This window comes from Cavia porcellus, unplaced genomic scaffold, assembly GCF_034190915.1.
Source record: "Cavia porcellus strain 051 isolate PalLab524CR breed Dunkin Hartley unplaced genomic scaffold, mCavPor4.1 scaffold_24, whole genome shotgun sequence".
NCBI lineage: Eukaryota > Metazoa > Chordata > Mammalia > Rodentia > Caviidae > Cavia > Cavia porcellus.
Genome location: NW_026947507.1, coordinates 5,426,935 through 5,441,119, shown reverse-complemented (window position 1 = coordinate 5,441,119; position 14,185 = coordinate 5,426,935). Strand labels below are relative to the sequence as shown.

Sequence of the window (14,185 nt, the reverse complement as noted above, 5' to 3'; positions counted from 1 at the left end):
ATTTTACTGCCGTCTCTTCACATGGCCTTTTTCTCCATGCACAAGACTCCTGGTGTCTCCTCTTCCGAGGACATCAGCATTTCTCCACTGGGTATATAATCTTTATGACACACTTGACCTTAACTACTTCATGTACCTATCTTCAAGTACAGTCCCATCGTATTTTCTGACTTTATCATATGAATTTGGTGGGGATACAATTCAGGTCATAACACAAAAGCACCTTTAAATAAATATTTGGTATTTTACACATAAAACTGCCTTTATTCACCACATTGGAGAAATAAAGGTTAGGTTAAACTTTAAATGAACTGAATGTGAAATATCATAAATGTGTACCAAATACATCCTACACAATGTATAATTAGATACAAAAATATGATTGATGCATGTAAATTGCCAATGCATGCTGAAAAAACACATTTTATCTAGAATACAGAAACAACATGTTTACTGAATTCACTAATAGCAAAAATTGTACAGCACTAGAGATAACATGAACTGAAATTATTTTACATTACAGAATGCATTAACTATTGTATTAAACTGACAAGAACAGATAATACACTTGATCTTAGCTAAAAGGCCAAGAAGTGATTAACTACTGTATTTATGAATTTATTCAATGCATTGCATTTTTATCTGACAAAAATGTACTGATCTTAATAACCAACGCAATTATGTATTAACAAAGTAAGATACAACTTTTTTTTACCTGCTGGAAAACATCCGTTCCTTCATCATAGTCCACCATACTGAAAAACAGTTTGTTACAAAAAGCAGACGAATAGCGCCAGGAGTTAGCCAGTATTTGATATTCTTCATTAGCTTGCCTGAAAAGGATAGAAGGGAAAAACATAAAAAGAAATCAGTATTCAATTATCAAACCCATTAATAAAACCAATAATTCCAGGGCAAGAATTTCACACTGAATTAGTAATACCTGTACAGACTGCAAACTAAATAGTTATAAAAAAACATTTTAAAAAGGAACATATAATACATAAAATGATATAAAACTCAAATTTTGCTATTCATAGTTTTACTGTAATACAGACACAGCAACTCACTTACATAACTTAGCACTGTGCAGGAACAGCGAAGTTCTAATAATAAGAGCATGGAGCACAAACCTGTCCTGGTCCTTTAAATAAAAAGTTTGCTGATTTCTATTCTTTGAATAAAACCATATTTTCTATGCATGTAAGTTAGATCTCTAACAATTCCTTGTAGAAGATAGCAAATTTTTAAGCAACTGTGAAGAATAACTGCAATTCAATTTTATAGAACAGCAAAAACATAAGGTTTAAACTTCTGAATACAGTTACACTGCACATTTATGTATGCCTAGAAATGTCTGTATATTCAAAGCTAAAAGTAAGCAAAAATTTCTAAGTTGACAAATTGCATGTTACAAACCTTCCCCTAATATTTTTTCCTATACTGAACCCAGTTCATTGGATATTTTGCTGATTTCCAAGATAACACTTTATATTTAGATGTAAGGAAAGTAAAGGTAGCAAACTGGCATTACTAGAAATAGATAAAGAGTAACAGAAATATGAGGTAACACGTTATTGATCAAACATTAAAAAATAAGAACACTAAGAATGTTTCTTATTTATACTTGACTATTCTCAGGAATTTATTTCTTCCTTTACTCAAAAATGTAACTGTGAAACAAATAGATATGATTCCACAGTAACAAAAGACTCAATAGCATCAGCAGTACATAAAAAACTGCAAGAAATATTTGGAAAACAGCTGGTAAAAGCTTTGATAAAAAAACAGCTAAATCTCAGAGGTAAATGCAGCACAGTAAGAAGCGAAGAAAAACCCAAGATCCGTAAGCACAGACACCAAGGAGAAGTAACACAGCTACACACAAGGCTTCTAATTAAAACAACTTTCACACCACCCAGCTAACCCAGTGTCTGGCCTAGCCATAGTTTAACCATTAGAAATCAATGAAATCACCATGTATATAACAAACTGAGTTGTGGTACTTTTAATTTTAAAAATTAATTTAAAAATGGGAATTCCCAAACGAAAACTGACTCCAGAAGAGTGAAAGTATTAAAAATAATAATAGTACACTTGGAAAAAGAGAAGATACTCCATTTGTCAAAGGATCTGAGATTCCATCCTACAGCCTAAAATCTAATGTGTTAATATTACATGAACTCTGGAGAGAGACACAACATTGTTGGGTCAGAGACAAACTGTTTTATTGCTTCCTTTCTCTTTACATTGGCTCCCTTGTCCTCTAGTTCCACAAGCTGCCACAAAGGGCTCTTCACAGATGCCTACACACAACTGACTGCCTTAGGAACGCTAACTTCAGAGGACTTCTATTTTTATAGAAAATGATAATAATTTTAAAAAACCCTATGCTGTGTGTGCCAAAAGACTTCTAAGTCTTTAAGGTTTTGATGGCACATACAGCCCTGAAAACCTTCTCTGGTAAAGAGCAGTGAGATCTTTGTGTCCCCGTCACCCACAGGTCCATAGAGAGAGCTTCACCCAACAGCATTCCCAAGTAATTTATAATAATAAAGAAATAATTAAAAAGAACACCTAGAGATATATTCTAATAAATACGCTTTCAAACAGTCTAAATGCATAGGCAACAACACCAACAACAAAAAAGAGATCATATCAAAGTAAAAACTGCTCCTGTACAGCAGAGATAATGTACCAAATAAGAACACAGTTTGGAGGTGTCTTAAAAACTAGAAATAAAAGCAGTATATGATCCAGTTACACACTAGTGGGTTATCTGTTCAAAGGAAATGAAAACAACACGCAATGTAGCATCTGGGGGGATCTCCTTCCAAAGGTGGCAGCCACTGTTAATTCTCAATTATCTTGTTTTGAAGTGCTGTATCATTTTCATTGTTTTGTTGGGTTGGGTTTTATTCAGCTGTTTTGATTTTATTATGTCCAATGGCATGGGCAGCTATTTCAAAAATAACAAGATACTATGGTACTTGGCTTTACTCATCTTGTTTTGAATTCCTTTATTGCATTGTTTTGTTTTGCTTTTATTGGTTCTATTCTGTTCTGTTTGATTTTTACTATGTCTCTGTAGCTATTTTGAAGACAACAAGAGGCATTCTGGAAACCACTGTTGGTTTCATATTGTTTTGAAGACCTATGTCACTTACACTGTTTTGTTTTGACTGGCTTTATTCTGCTTTATTTTGCTTGGTTTTATACTCTTTACATTAAAATAAAATAAAATACAGAAAAAAGTTGAACTCACAGAAATAGGAAGCAATATAATAGTTACCAGGTACTGGGGAGAGAAAAGTGAAGGAATGGAGAGGGCTGCTTACTGGGTCAGAGTCACAGCAAACAGGTGAAAGCTGTTCCAGTGCACAGAAGGTGATTACAATTAACCATGTTTTATCCTTTAGTACAAAACAGCTAGAAAAAACACTTTTCAACGTTCTCATCAAACATAAATGATAAATGTTTAAGATCATGGGCCATCTAGGTATCCTGAGTTCATCAATATACAATATATACACATACCAGAATATCATACTATAGTCCATAAAGATGTGCACTTATTTATTTAAAAATATTTTTAAGTAACTATTCTTTTGGAGAAAAAACAAAAAAAAATGTAAAACACTAAAAAGACACAACATTTCTAGAAATAATTCAATTAAAGGAAACTACCAGTTTATGGGTAAGAGGGATGAGAAAAGATCAACAAGAAACAGAGTGGTATTTTGAAACACTATATATATAAAAAAAAAGATTGGAAAGATTTTCACACAAATAAAGCTTTTCTGACAAGGGTAAATAACAAGATCAGATTGGGTTGATCAGCAACACCAAACAACAGGCAGACAGAACAATAACCTGAGTTTTGAGGAGATATTTTGCATATAGAATTGTATGCTAAGCCAAATAACTCAGTTTGAAATAAACAAGTTCTTCAAAGATGAAATGAACCTGAAATTTAACTCTAATACATTTTCTCAGGAAATTACGTTAGAATGTAACTGATAAAAAAAGGTTATATAAATGAAAAAGTGAAAAACATGAGACTATGACCAAAGCACTAAAAGAGGGAGAAAAGAAAGATGTACTCCAATTTATGAAGCAAGAAAGTGGTCACTGCGAATTAGCACAGAATTTAATGCTTATCAAAATAAGATCAGACTGTAAGGAATTATTAAAATCATAAAATGGGGACAATATAAAGACCATAGTAAAACACTTGCCCCCACACAGGGAAAAACAATTTTATAAAGAACATGAGAGACAAATCCAAATAAGCAAATTAAAATAGATCATAATTTTCACTAACTGGTGAAAAAAAGATTGTTTTGAACAGACTCTTTTGAGAAGGGTAGAGGTTGCAAACAATGGTCTTATAGAAAAGTAACAATAAACATCAATTCTTGTTTTTCTATGGGTACCATCAATGTGGAAACAATAATGAGACATAGTTTATTCCTTTCAACTTACTTAATCACAGGACACAAATATATTGTGCTTACAATACAGAATGCAACAGTGACAATACTGAAGTAGAGTGAATGTGGTTTGGTTGGTAAAAGGAAAGGAGATGTGATGGAGAAACAGCGCTTGCTAATCCTCATCACAAATTCAGGAATCTAGAAACATCTTCTGCAGTTAATGAGATACTGCTGTTATAATACAATTTAAAAAAAAGAAATAGTTATAAACATTACAGAGGACAAATTAAATTTTTACCTATCCTGGCAAGAAATATAAAGATCAAGCTCACTATATCAAATACTGCAGTAACATTTGAGACACAGGGAAGAAAAGATTGAGAAAGCACAGGGCAGAATCGCTGTTGTATCTGGCACACACTTGTGCAATAGTTGAGTGCAAAGGCCACAGAACGTGGTTCTTCTGTTTCTGTGCTGTGTTTAAGGCTAAATATGAATAGTGCTCTAATCTGAGGTTTTATAGCCTAATTACCTTAAGGACATCATTTTACCAGCGTAGTACAGAAACTGATCACAAGAACCATTAGTGTAAGGCTGCAATTGTATAGTAGGTAGAAAACTACCCAGAATTCTTTTTAGAATATTTTAAATAGAAATGCCTACAAACACTAAGTTTTCCTGGTTAAGTGAGATTTAGTTAATTCTTAATTGTAAGTTCACTCACATATCAAGAAGCTAATGTTCAGGTTCTCTTCTCTTACAGAGTTGATGTTTTGGTGAAGAGAAATATAATCAATAAATGATTAAAAATAAACACTGATATATACTGAGAAAAATGCACAGGAAGGACAGATGGCATTAAAAAATAATTGAGGAAACAGAATGTTCAGAGAAAATTTAATACTGACCAAAAATGGCTTTTTATGTTGCAATTTGTAGCAGAAGGATGAATAAATGAATCTTTATCATTAAAATAATTCAACGAGCTAAAGAAATATGTAATTTAATTTTCAAGATTTCTACATTCAGGTATCATAGTGATAAGATTCATTAGAAAAAAATGTGCCCCAATAATAAAGGCCCTCTTCCCAACCCTTATGTCATTACCCCTTGGCTCTCCCCCATATCCGAAACTTCTTAATGCTTAACAGGAGGAAGAGGAAATGTAACAAAGTACAGAGAAAGGAACTCAGTGGATCTTTCTTATGCTGCTGTCAGCTTGGACTAATGAATAAAGTCAGACCTTACTAGTGCGTCTTAGTATATACTTCAGACCTCACTACCATTTGAAACTGGAAACTGAAAAACCACAAATGCGACAAGTACTTAAATCAATAATTACATTTCCAACATTATCAACCCTAAGACATTTTGTTTTGGGGGTTCATAGTAACAGCCCTCTTAAGAATGCAGAGAACCCTGCAAACTGCGCTCATGCATTCACGTGCAGCCTGCAGAGGGCAGTCAGGTTGCATCACAGTGAGCCCGGAAGCTCAGGCAGCCACTGCAGGGTGTCGTGCTGTTTAACCAGTTACATTAACTCTTCTCTGTTTTTCATTACGGGAACAAGAAAAACACCACAAACCAAATTTTATAATATTTATATTATAATCTTTGTAAAGGTTATGAGAGTTAAAGGGATTAACTCATCTAGAGCTGTACATGCTTATTTTCCATGATGAATGTCTTTAATGCTTTTTCTCTTGAAGAAATTTTTTTTTAAGATATTAGCGTAGTTTTTCTTTTTAATATTAATTAAACTTCATATCAGGTAACATTAATAGAAAAATCCTAAAATACAGCTTTTTAATGATGGATTACATAGTTACTCCAAAGTATGTCTTCATAAAAACACAAATAAAAGAAATTTTATATATAGTATACACACAGATCCAAAGTGAGCAGAAGACTGGCCTATTACTTAAGGTTCTAGTGCCCAGAAGGCTGGGAGGACTGGTAACAGCAGTCTACATAAAGCTTTTAACAGGGTTGTTTCTCTGGTTGTGCTGTATGTACCCATAACCAACATGAATGGAGTGAAATACATTAAATAGCTCGGATGCCACTGAAGACCTGAGAAACCAAAAGCCCACTGCCATACTGTAACTGACTATGTAATTCACTAGCTGACTGGTAAGTAAAGAGATAACATCTATTAGAAGACTATGTTTCTTGGGTATCCACTTTTTTCCTTGGTAGGCATCAGTACCTAATCTTTCTTGAAAACAGCTCTAACACAGATTTGTGATTCAAATACATATGCAGAAGCAAAATGTATATTTATAGGAAATATATTGAACTATATATAGCATACGCAAGGTTGAGTCATAGTAGCAGAGAAATGCTTAAAAAAGGAATTCCAAGATTAAGTGGCATACAAAGGAATAAACAATTTACCCACTGTTCACTTAACAAGCTTTTTTAATCTATATGCATACTACAGTATTTAGTATGTATTGGATAAATATTTGTGGAACTACTGCTGAAGATTAATAAATGACTGAATCAACAGATGAGTCATCCAACGTTCTGAAGGACTCATATGTAGGCATTTACCTCAAGACACTTCAATCCATTATAGATACACTTAATATAAGAAATGATGTAAAACAAGTGAACAAATGCAAAATAATTTAGATTCTTTAGAATAATTACATTTAAAACTTTTATTGAATATGTAAATTAATTTTATTAGAAAATCTGATAAACAAAAATTAGAAAAACTATAACTTATACTTTAAATTCTTCACAGTCTTCCAAGAAATCTATGATTTACTTAGCTTCAAGCTCAAAAAGAAAATATATCAAGATTTTAAAGAACTTTGCTACAATAAATCAAGCAGGCAAACAAAAAGTTAAAGAAACTGTGTCCCAAAGTATGGAGATTATACATTTTCTATTCACTGAGAATCATCATCATCGATAAACATGTACTGAAGGTTTGGGTATTCAGGGAATCTTTTATGTAATATATATATTCAAAATTCATTTTTAAAAGCATTTTTTATCAAACATTTTTGAATAACAGGTTTTCTTATGTCTCAAAATAAATTACAGTTCTATATATTGGGAACAAAAAATAAAACTTGAATGATTAATATATTCATCAACTCAAATTAGACTTTATTTTTTGGAGCAAGTTTAAGTTCACAGCAAAACTGATAGTGTAGGAATTCAAATAATATTTAAATAATTGTTAAAATACTGGTTAAATGGAGCTGTTTGATTATATGCATTACATATATGTTATATTAAGATGATGTATCTTGTGATATTACAACATTCCATTTCACACAACTTTCTCCTCCAATAATATTGTTCCAGACAGCTCAATTTTTTTTTTTTTTTTACTGGATTTCTAGTCCAACACAGGAATGTTTTACACTAAACAATCCAGGAATATTCTTGGAGTTTTCTTTTCCTCCAGTTTTACAAAGGTATCACTGCCTACAAAAAAATGGTGGAAGTAATGTATATAATCTATACAATTTGATGAGTTCAGATGCACGTATAAACTCCTGTTACCACCCCCATCACTTTCAAAAGTTTACTTGTGTCCCTTTGTTATTTTTTGTTTGGCATTGCTTTTGCTATGGCTTTACAATAAAAGCACTAGTTTCATCCTCACATCAGATGAGCAATATGAAAGCAATGAAGTTTACCAACTTGCCCATGCCACCTGGCCAGGCATGTGGGCCAAGAAGGATTCAAGAGAGAGCTTATGAGCACACTTGTGGCTAGAAAGATACTGCTATAAACTCCATTCTTAACTGTCAACTTTAAAACCAATCCACCAACATCAAAAAATGTGAGTTTTTTTAAATAATGCAATTCTTTGAACCAATATCATGGTAAATTAGTTTTCTAAGAATGAGTTTCAGATATATGTATTTTACCCAGCTCTGCAAGTACCATTTATGCACACAGAAGCAATGAATGCTAGGGGAATTAAAATAAAATGAGTATTTTTCATGAACTAATTCATTTGATACAGTAGATTTTATTCCCCAAAGGCAAACGTATTCATTCATGTTCAAGAGAAAAATAATATATGAAGTAATTACAAAACTAACCACAACTCTTCCAAATAATGTAATACTGCTCTTGTTAATACCATGTAGCCAAATACAAAGGACACAGCATTTGAATTCTGAAAAATTTGGACTTGAGTACTAGCTTTGAACTTCATAATATATAAATTTGACAATGTTACACATTTTATTTTTACTTTTCTAGCATGATAGCACTAATAATTTTTCTCTTGAGGCTTGTCCTGAAGTTAAAAACAAGAAGGATGTCAAATTCATAGCACATGACAAAGCATTACACAAGTACTGGTGTGCCCAGAAATGAGATTAAAATGTAGTAATTATGTGCATTTTCAAATCTTACCATCAATTGCCTCCCCTCTAACTCTTTGCACCAGGCCCCAAAGTTATCATTAATTCCACTCAATAAACTAGACTTTGTCTTTGTATTCACTCTTCCATGTGTTTTTTCCTTCTCCTATACTAACTCTCAAAGCTACAGAACACATACTACACTGGACACGATATCACATAGCCAAGCACATTCCGTGCATGGGAGCAGATAAAGGTGCCTCGTGAATTTCTTGTCATTCTTAGATCTTAATACTTCGAATATGATTTTCCAAAATAAGCTTTCTTTGAACATCCAAATTAGCAGGTAATACAAAGGTTTCCTCATAAATCTCTATGCTTTTTCCTTCACGGCATTTATGAGTTTGGTAATTGTAAGCTTAATAACTATGTAATGAGAATTGTGCCCAAACTTCAGTTACATTCTGATATCACTGATAGCTCCAGTCAAGTCACTTTGTTAACCATTATCTTCCTAATTTCCATCACAATACCTATATATAATGTCTGTTCCATAAATATTAGTGCAAAAAATAAATTAGATGCCAACAACATATTATGATATAATCACTGTAGTATTCAATTCTATGGTAAAAAGTTATAAATTAATGAAATTAAGTTTCTTTTTCTCCCCAGTTCTATCTAAAGATCTGGGGAAACAGATCCTTAATTTGAAGACTTTATTAACTAGAATGTAAATACTATAATGAATATTAAATTTGTAATTTCTTGCCAAGAATGTTGAGACACAGTTCAGAAATACTAAGTTCCTATTTGGTGGGGGGGGGGTCTTCAATATGACCCATAGGTTTGGTTAATTCCTTAGAAGGGCTCACAGAATCAGTAAATAGTCATGTTCATAGCTAAGATTTATTCCAGAAAAAGGATACAAAGCAAAATCAGCAAAGAAAAACGGTGCCCAAAGCAAAGACCAAAACAGACTAAATGCAAGCTCCCCAGAATGATTTCCCTTCCCATCAAATTACAAAGGACTTAATTCTCTTAGGAAAGAACTGTAACAACATGTGTGAAATGTTGTCTACCAAGAGGTTCATTAAAGATTCAGTACTCCAAGAGGGCAAGCCATGTAGACATCTGTTGTCTGCTACATGACAAGAGGAAAACACATACAGTATTCAACATTAGCCACAGCTGCATGACAGTTTAGGAACAGGGAGCCCACCAGTTAAGATGACTGGTAGGACTAGTCCCAAAATCCTCATTCCCATACAGCGACCAATTTTGAGAGCTGGACTTTGTAAAGACAGCAGTTTTGAGTCTACTGTGTTAAGTCTTTTTTGCACAACTTCATTACAGTGACTACATTCTGATACATAAATAGAGTAAGTCAACTTCATCAATGTATTTCGCTAAGAAAGATAATCTACCACAATCAAGGAACATGTCTGAGGTAATTTAATTAAAAAGTACTAGATTACGTTAAATCATCCTCATGAGATCAAAATTACTATGCAGTGAAGAGAAATTATCTAGGAACTCAGGCCAAGACCATGGAAAATAATAAATCAGACTTAATATCTAAAATGACATTTATACACTAACATTATGAAAACTAAGAGTAAATATCTAACAATAACATAGTTTATTAACATGAATTTGTAGAATTAAGTATCTCTAGCTTTAGAGATAAAAATTTTGATCTTTAGTTTGAATGATCTGAGATTCTGATGATCTTTAGTTTGACTGTCTGACAGTAGCTAAGACTATTTTATTTTTGTTACCAGAAATCAAACTCAGGACCTTGCCTTGCCTGCTGGCTCTGTGCTGCTGGCACAAGAAGATTTTTAAAACTAATTATATCATTTCAGTTATAACCTTCACTAATACAATACAGCATTTTTTAACTAAACTTATTAGCACATTTTTAATGATCAAATTCATCATACAGAATTTGTAGCTGTACATGATATATCTTGATTTTTTATTTTTCCATTCCTCTACCCTCTCTCTTCAATCCTAAATTCCCATCCTCATTTACAAAAGTTTGTTTTCACTTTTTCCTTTCTTTCTTTTCTCATTTTTTTATTTTTTTCTTCCTCCTCCCTAGTTCCCCTTCCCATTTGAACATTTTCCTCCTATAATGGCACAGTATGTAACAGCTAAATCTCGGAAACAGCTCAAATGTTGATCAACCACTGAATGGATAAAGATGTATTTTTTTCAATATACAATGAAGAACTTGTCAGTCATAAAGAAGGATAAACTTGGGACATTTCTGGGTAAATGAATGGATCTTGAGACCATACTCTTTAGTGAAATAAACTGGAGAAACCTAAAGTGTAAATAAGAATGAAAATGTATAATATTGTGAAATAGCAAGTACAGCATTTTTAGATTAAAAGAACATTATTTTTCCTATTTATTTTATAATTATGTAACAAAAAGCTGTTTCAGTAAGTTTTTTACAAATATAAAACCATTCGCATTTATAATTATGTAACAGATACCTTGGAGAAGTAGTCATTTCCTAAGGGCTCTAAACAGTAGCCATAAAGCAATCCACCATAGGTAATTTACAAGCATCACCCCAGGAATTAACTAACAAAAGAAAATGAGAAGACACATAAACAAGATGCAACCGCAGACATCCAGTTCACCAAAGGCAAACCAAGTAGGCAATGAAGTGGGATAATCAGAAAGTTACCCACCTGGCCTCACTGAATATCAAAGCAATTTAATGAAGCTCTAGAAAAAAATCAAATCATAAATAATTTCTTAAATAACTGAAGAGATGGTGTCCACAACGAAGACCATGCTTAGTGACTCTAGCTCAGACAGACAAAAAAATAAAGCTATTTCATAGGAAGCTATGAATGCTCAACATAGGAAAGAAATGGAATCTGTAAGACAGATTTAAGCAGATACCCAGGAGAATAAAAATTCCATTGACAGTATCTGCAACACATAAAAACAATATGAAGACAGGATTTCAGACATAGAAGAGAGGCTTGAAGTTAGCAATCACGAAAACAAAGATTTCTTAAAAATAGCAAGGGATCCTGAGAAATCAATCCAGCAGCTGTGAGATGAAGCAAAGAAGAATAAATTAAGATTGACTGGAGTCAATGAAAAAGCAAGAGATAGCACAAATGATATTAAAAAAAACTGTTCACAAATGTCATGGAAGAAAATTCCTCTGCTAGAGAAAAATAATTAGACATACAGCTAAGTGAGGCACATAAAACTCCAATTAGCCACAATCAAAAAAAAAAAAAAAATCAAAACACATCATAGTCAAGATTCCAGAAATACAACAGAAGAATAGAATCTTAAAAGGTGTTAGGGAAAAGAAACAATCACCTATAAAGGAAAGCCCATTCAAATCACAGCTGACTTCTCAGCAGAAGTTTTCAAGTCAAAGAGGGCTTGGAGTGAAGTATAGATCAATGTATCTTATAAAATTATCTTTCAAAATGATGGAGAAAGAAGATACTTCCAGGACAAAGAACACCTGAAGAAATTTATGACCACCAAACCAGCACTCCAAAATGTTGTCAAGGACATTCTACAAAGAGATCATTAAGACTACAACTACATGAACTCCAACAGAAGGAATTCACCAGGGAAGGGAAACAAACAGAAGGAGGGGGAAAAAAAAAGAAGAGCCACAAAACAGGAAAATAACATGACAAGAGTAAATCAATATATTATCAGTCATAACCGTCATTATTAATGGTCTCAAATCATCCATCAAAAGACACAGGCAGAACAGATCAAGAAGCAAGATCCAACAATGTGCTATTGTATAAGACACACATTTAATTCTAAAAGAAATTCATAGACTAAAAGTCAAAGGATGGAAAACAATACTCCATGCATCAGGAACCCAGAAAAAAGCAGAATAACTATTTTCTTTGCAGACAAAGTAAATTTCAAGCAAAGACTGATTAGGAGTGGTAAGATAACTCTACACTTGTAAAGGGAACAATTCAAGAGGAAGAGATAACAATCATCAATAGATATGCAAAAATCCCACTGTACCCAACTATGTAAAACAAATATTAACAGGCACGAAAAATCAAATAAGCACTAATACAATTGTATTAGGAGAACTCAATATTCCATTGTCACAGAACAACCAGACAAAAAAATCAACAATGAAATCTTAGAATACACCAGTTTTGTACAAATGGACTCAGTAGATGGCTACACAGTGTTCAACTCACAACTAAGAATACATATTCTACTCAGATACACACGGAACATTCTCCAAAACAGATCACATACAGGTGCATAGAACATGCCATAGTAAATGCAAAGGAACTGAAATTATCCCATGAAATTTATCAGACCAAATGCAATCGAATGAGAAATTTACAGCAAATGAAATCATAAGAACTTCATAAACACATAGAAATTAAATACCACCCTCCTAAAAAACCAATGAGTCACAAATGAAATTAAGGAAGAAATTTGACAGTTTCTACAATTTAATGATAGTGAAGTACTACATACCAGAACTTATGGGACACAGTGAAAGTTGCTCCTAAGAGGAAAATTTATAGCAGTGAATACTCATATCAAGAAAAGATCAAATACAAATAAACAACTCAATGGTGAACCTCAAACATCTAGAAACAGAAGAGCAGGTAAAGCCAAAAGCTCAAACATGGGAGAAAATTCTAAAGATCAGACATTAATGCATTGGAGGCTAAAAAAAAAATAATACAAAGAATCAATGAATTGAAGAGTTGGTTTTTTGAAAGATAAAATAAAAATGACAAACCCTTATCTAATCTCATCAAAAAATGAAGGAAAAAAAAGACTCAAGTTCATGCAATTAGGAATGAAAAGAGAGAAATCATAATGGACCCTCCAGAAATCCAGAAATTAATTATACCTACTTTGAAACCTTGTATGCTAAGAAGATGGAAAATGCAAAAAATAAATAAAATAACAGATTCCTAGACAGTATGACTTACCAAAGCTGAGTCAAGATGTAAAAATCCTAAATAAACAAATATCAACCAATGAACCTGAGAATATAATTAAAAACCTACCAACAAAGAAAAGCCACGGCCCAGGTGGACTCACTGCAGAATTCTATAAGAAATTTAGAGAAAATCTAACACCCCTACTTTTCAAACTCTTTAATGAAACTGAAAGGGAAGTAATTCTCTCAAATTCATTCATGGAAGCATTTGTTATGCTGATACCAAAACCAGAGAAAGACCCAATTAAGAAAGAGAGTTACAGGCCAATCTATCTATAATGCTATTTATTAGTCTCATCAGTTGACTACAACTACTCCACTGTGATTTTTTAAAACATTGTGTCATATTTCTGCTTTTCTGAATTACTTATAATCTGGTAATAGCACACCTTCTTTCACAAAAACTACCAAGAAGA

The 14,185-nt window shown here is 32.7% G+C and overlaps 1 protein-coding gene and 1 pseudogene across 6 annotated transcripts in view; both read right to left on the bottom strand.

Moving 5' to 3' along the window:
- The window catches only part of Tusc3 (tumor suppressor candidate 3), a 182,977-nt gene that overhangs the window by 114,759 nt on the left and 54,033 nt on the right, over positions 1–14,185 (bottom strand). For all 6 annotated transcript variants that reach the window (XM_063234592.1, XM_063234593.1, XM_063234594.1 and 3 more), the window contains exon 3: positions 716–833. In XM_063234592.1, coding sequence (XP_063090662.1) covers positions 716–833 — 118 coding nt within the window. The remainder of the gene's footprint in view (positions 1–715; positions 834–14,185) is intronic.
- Positions 473–598, bottom strand: LOC111756611 (U2 spliceosomal RNA; annotated as a pseudogene).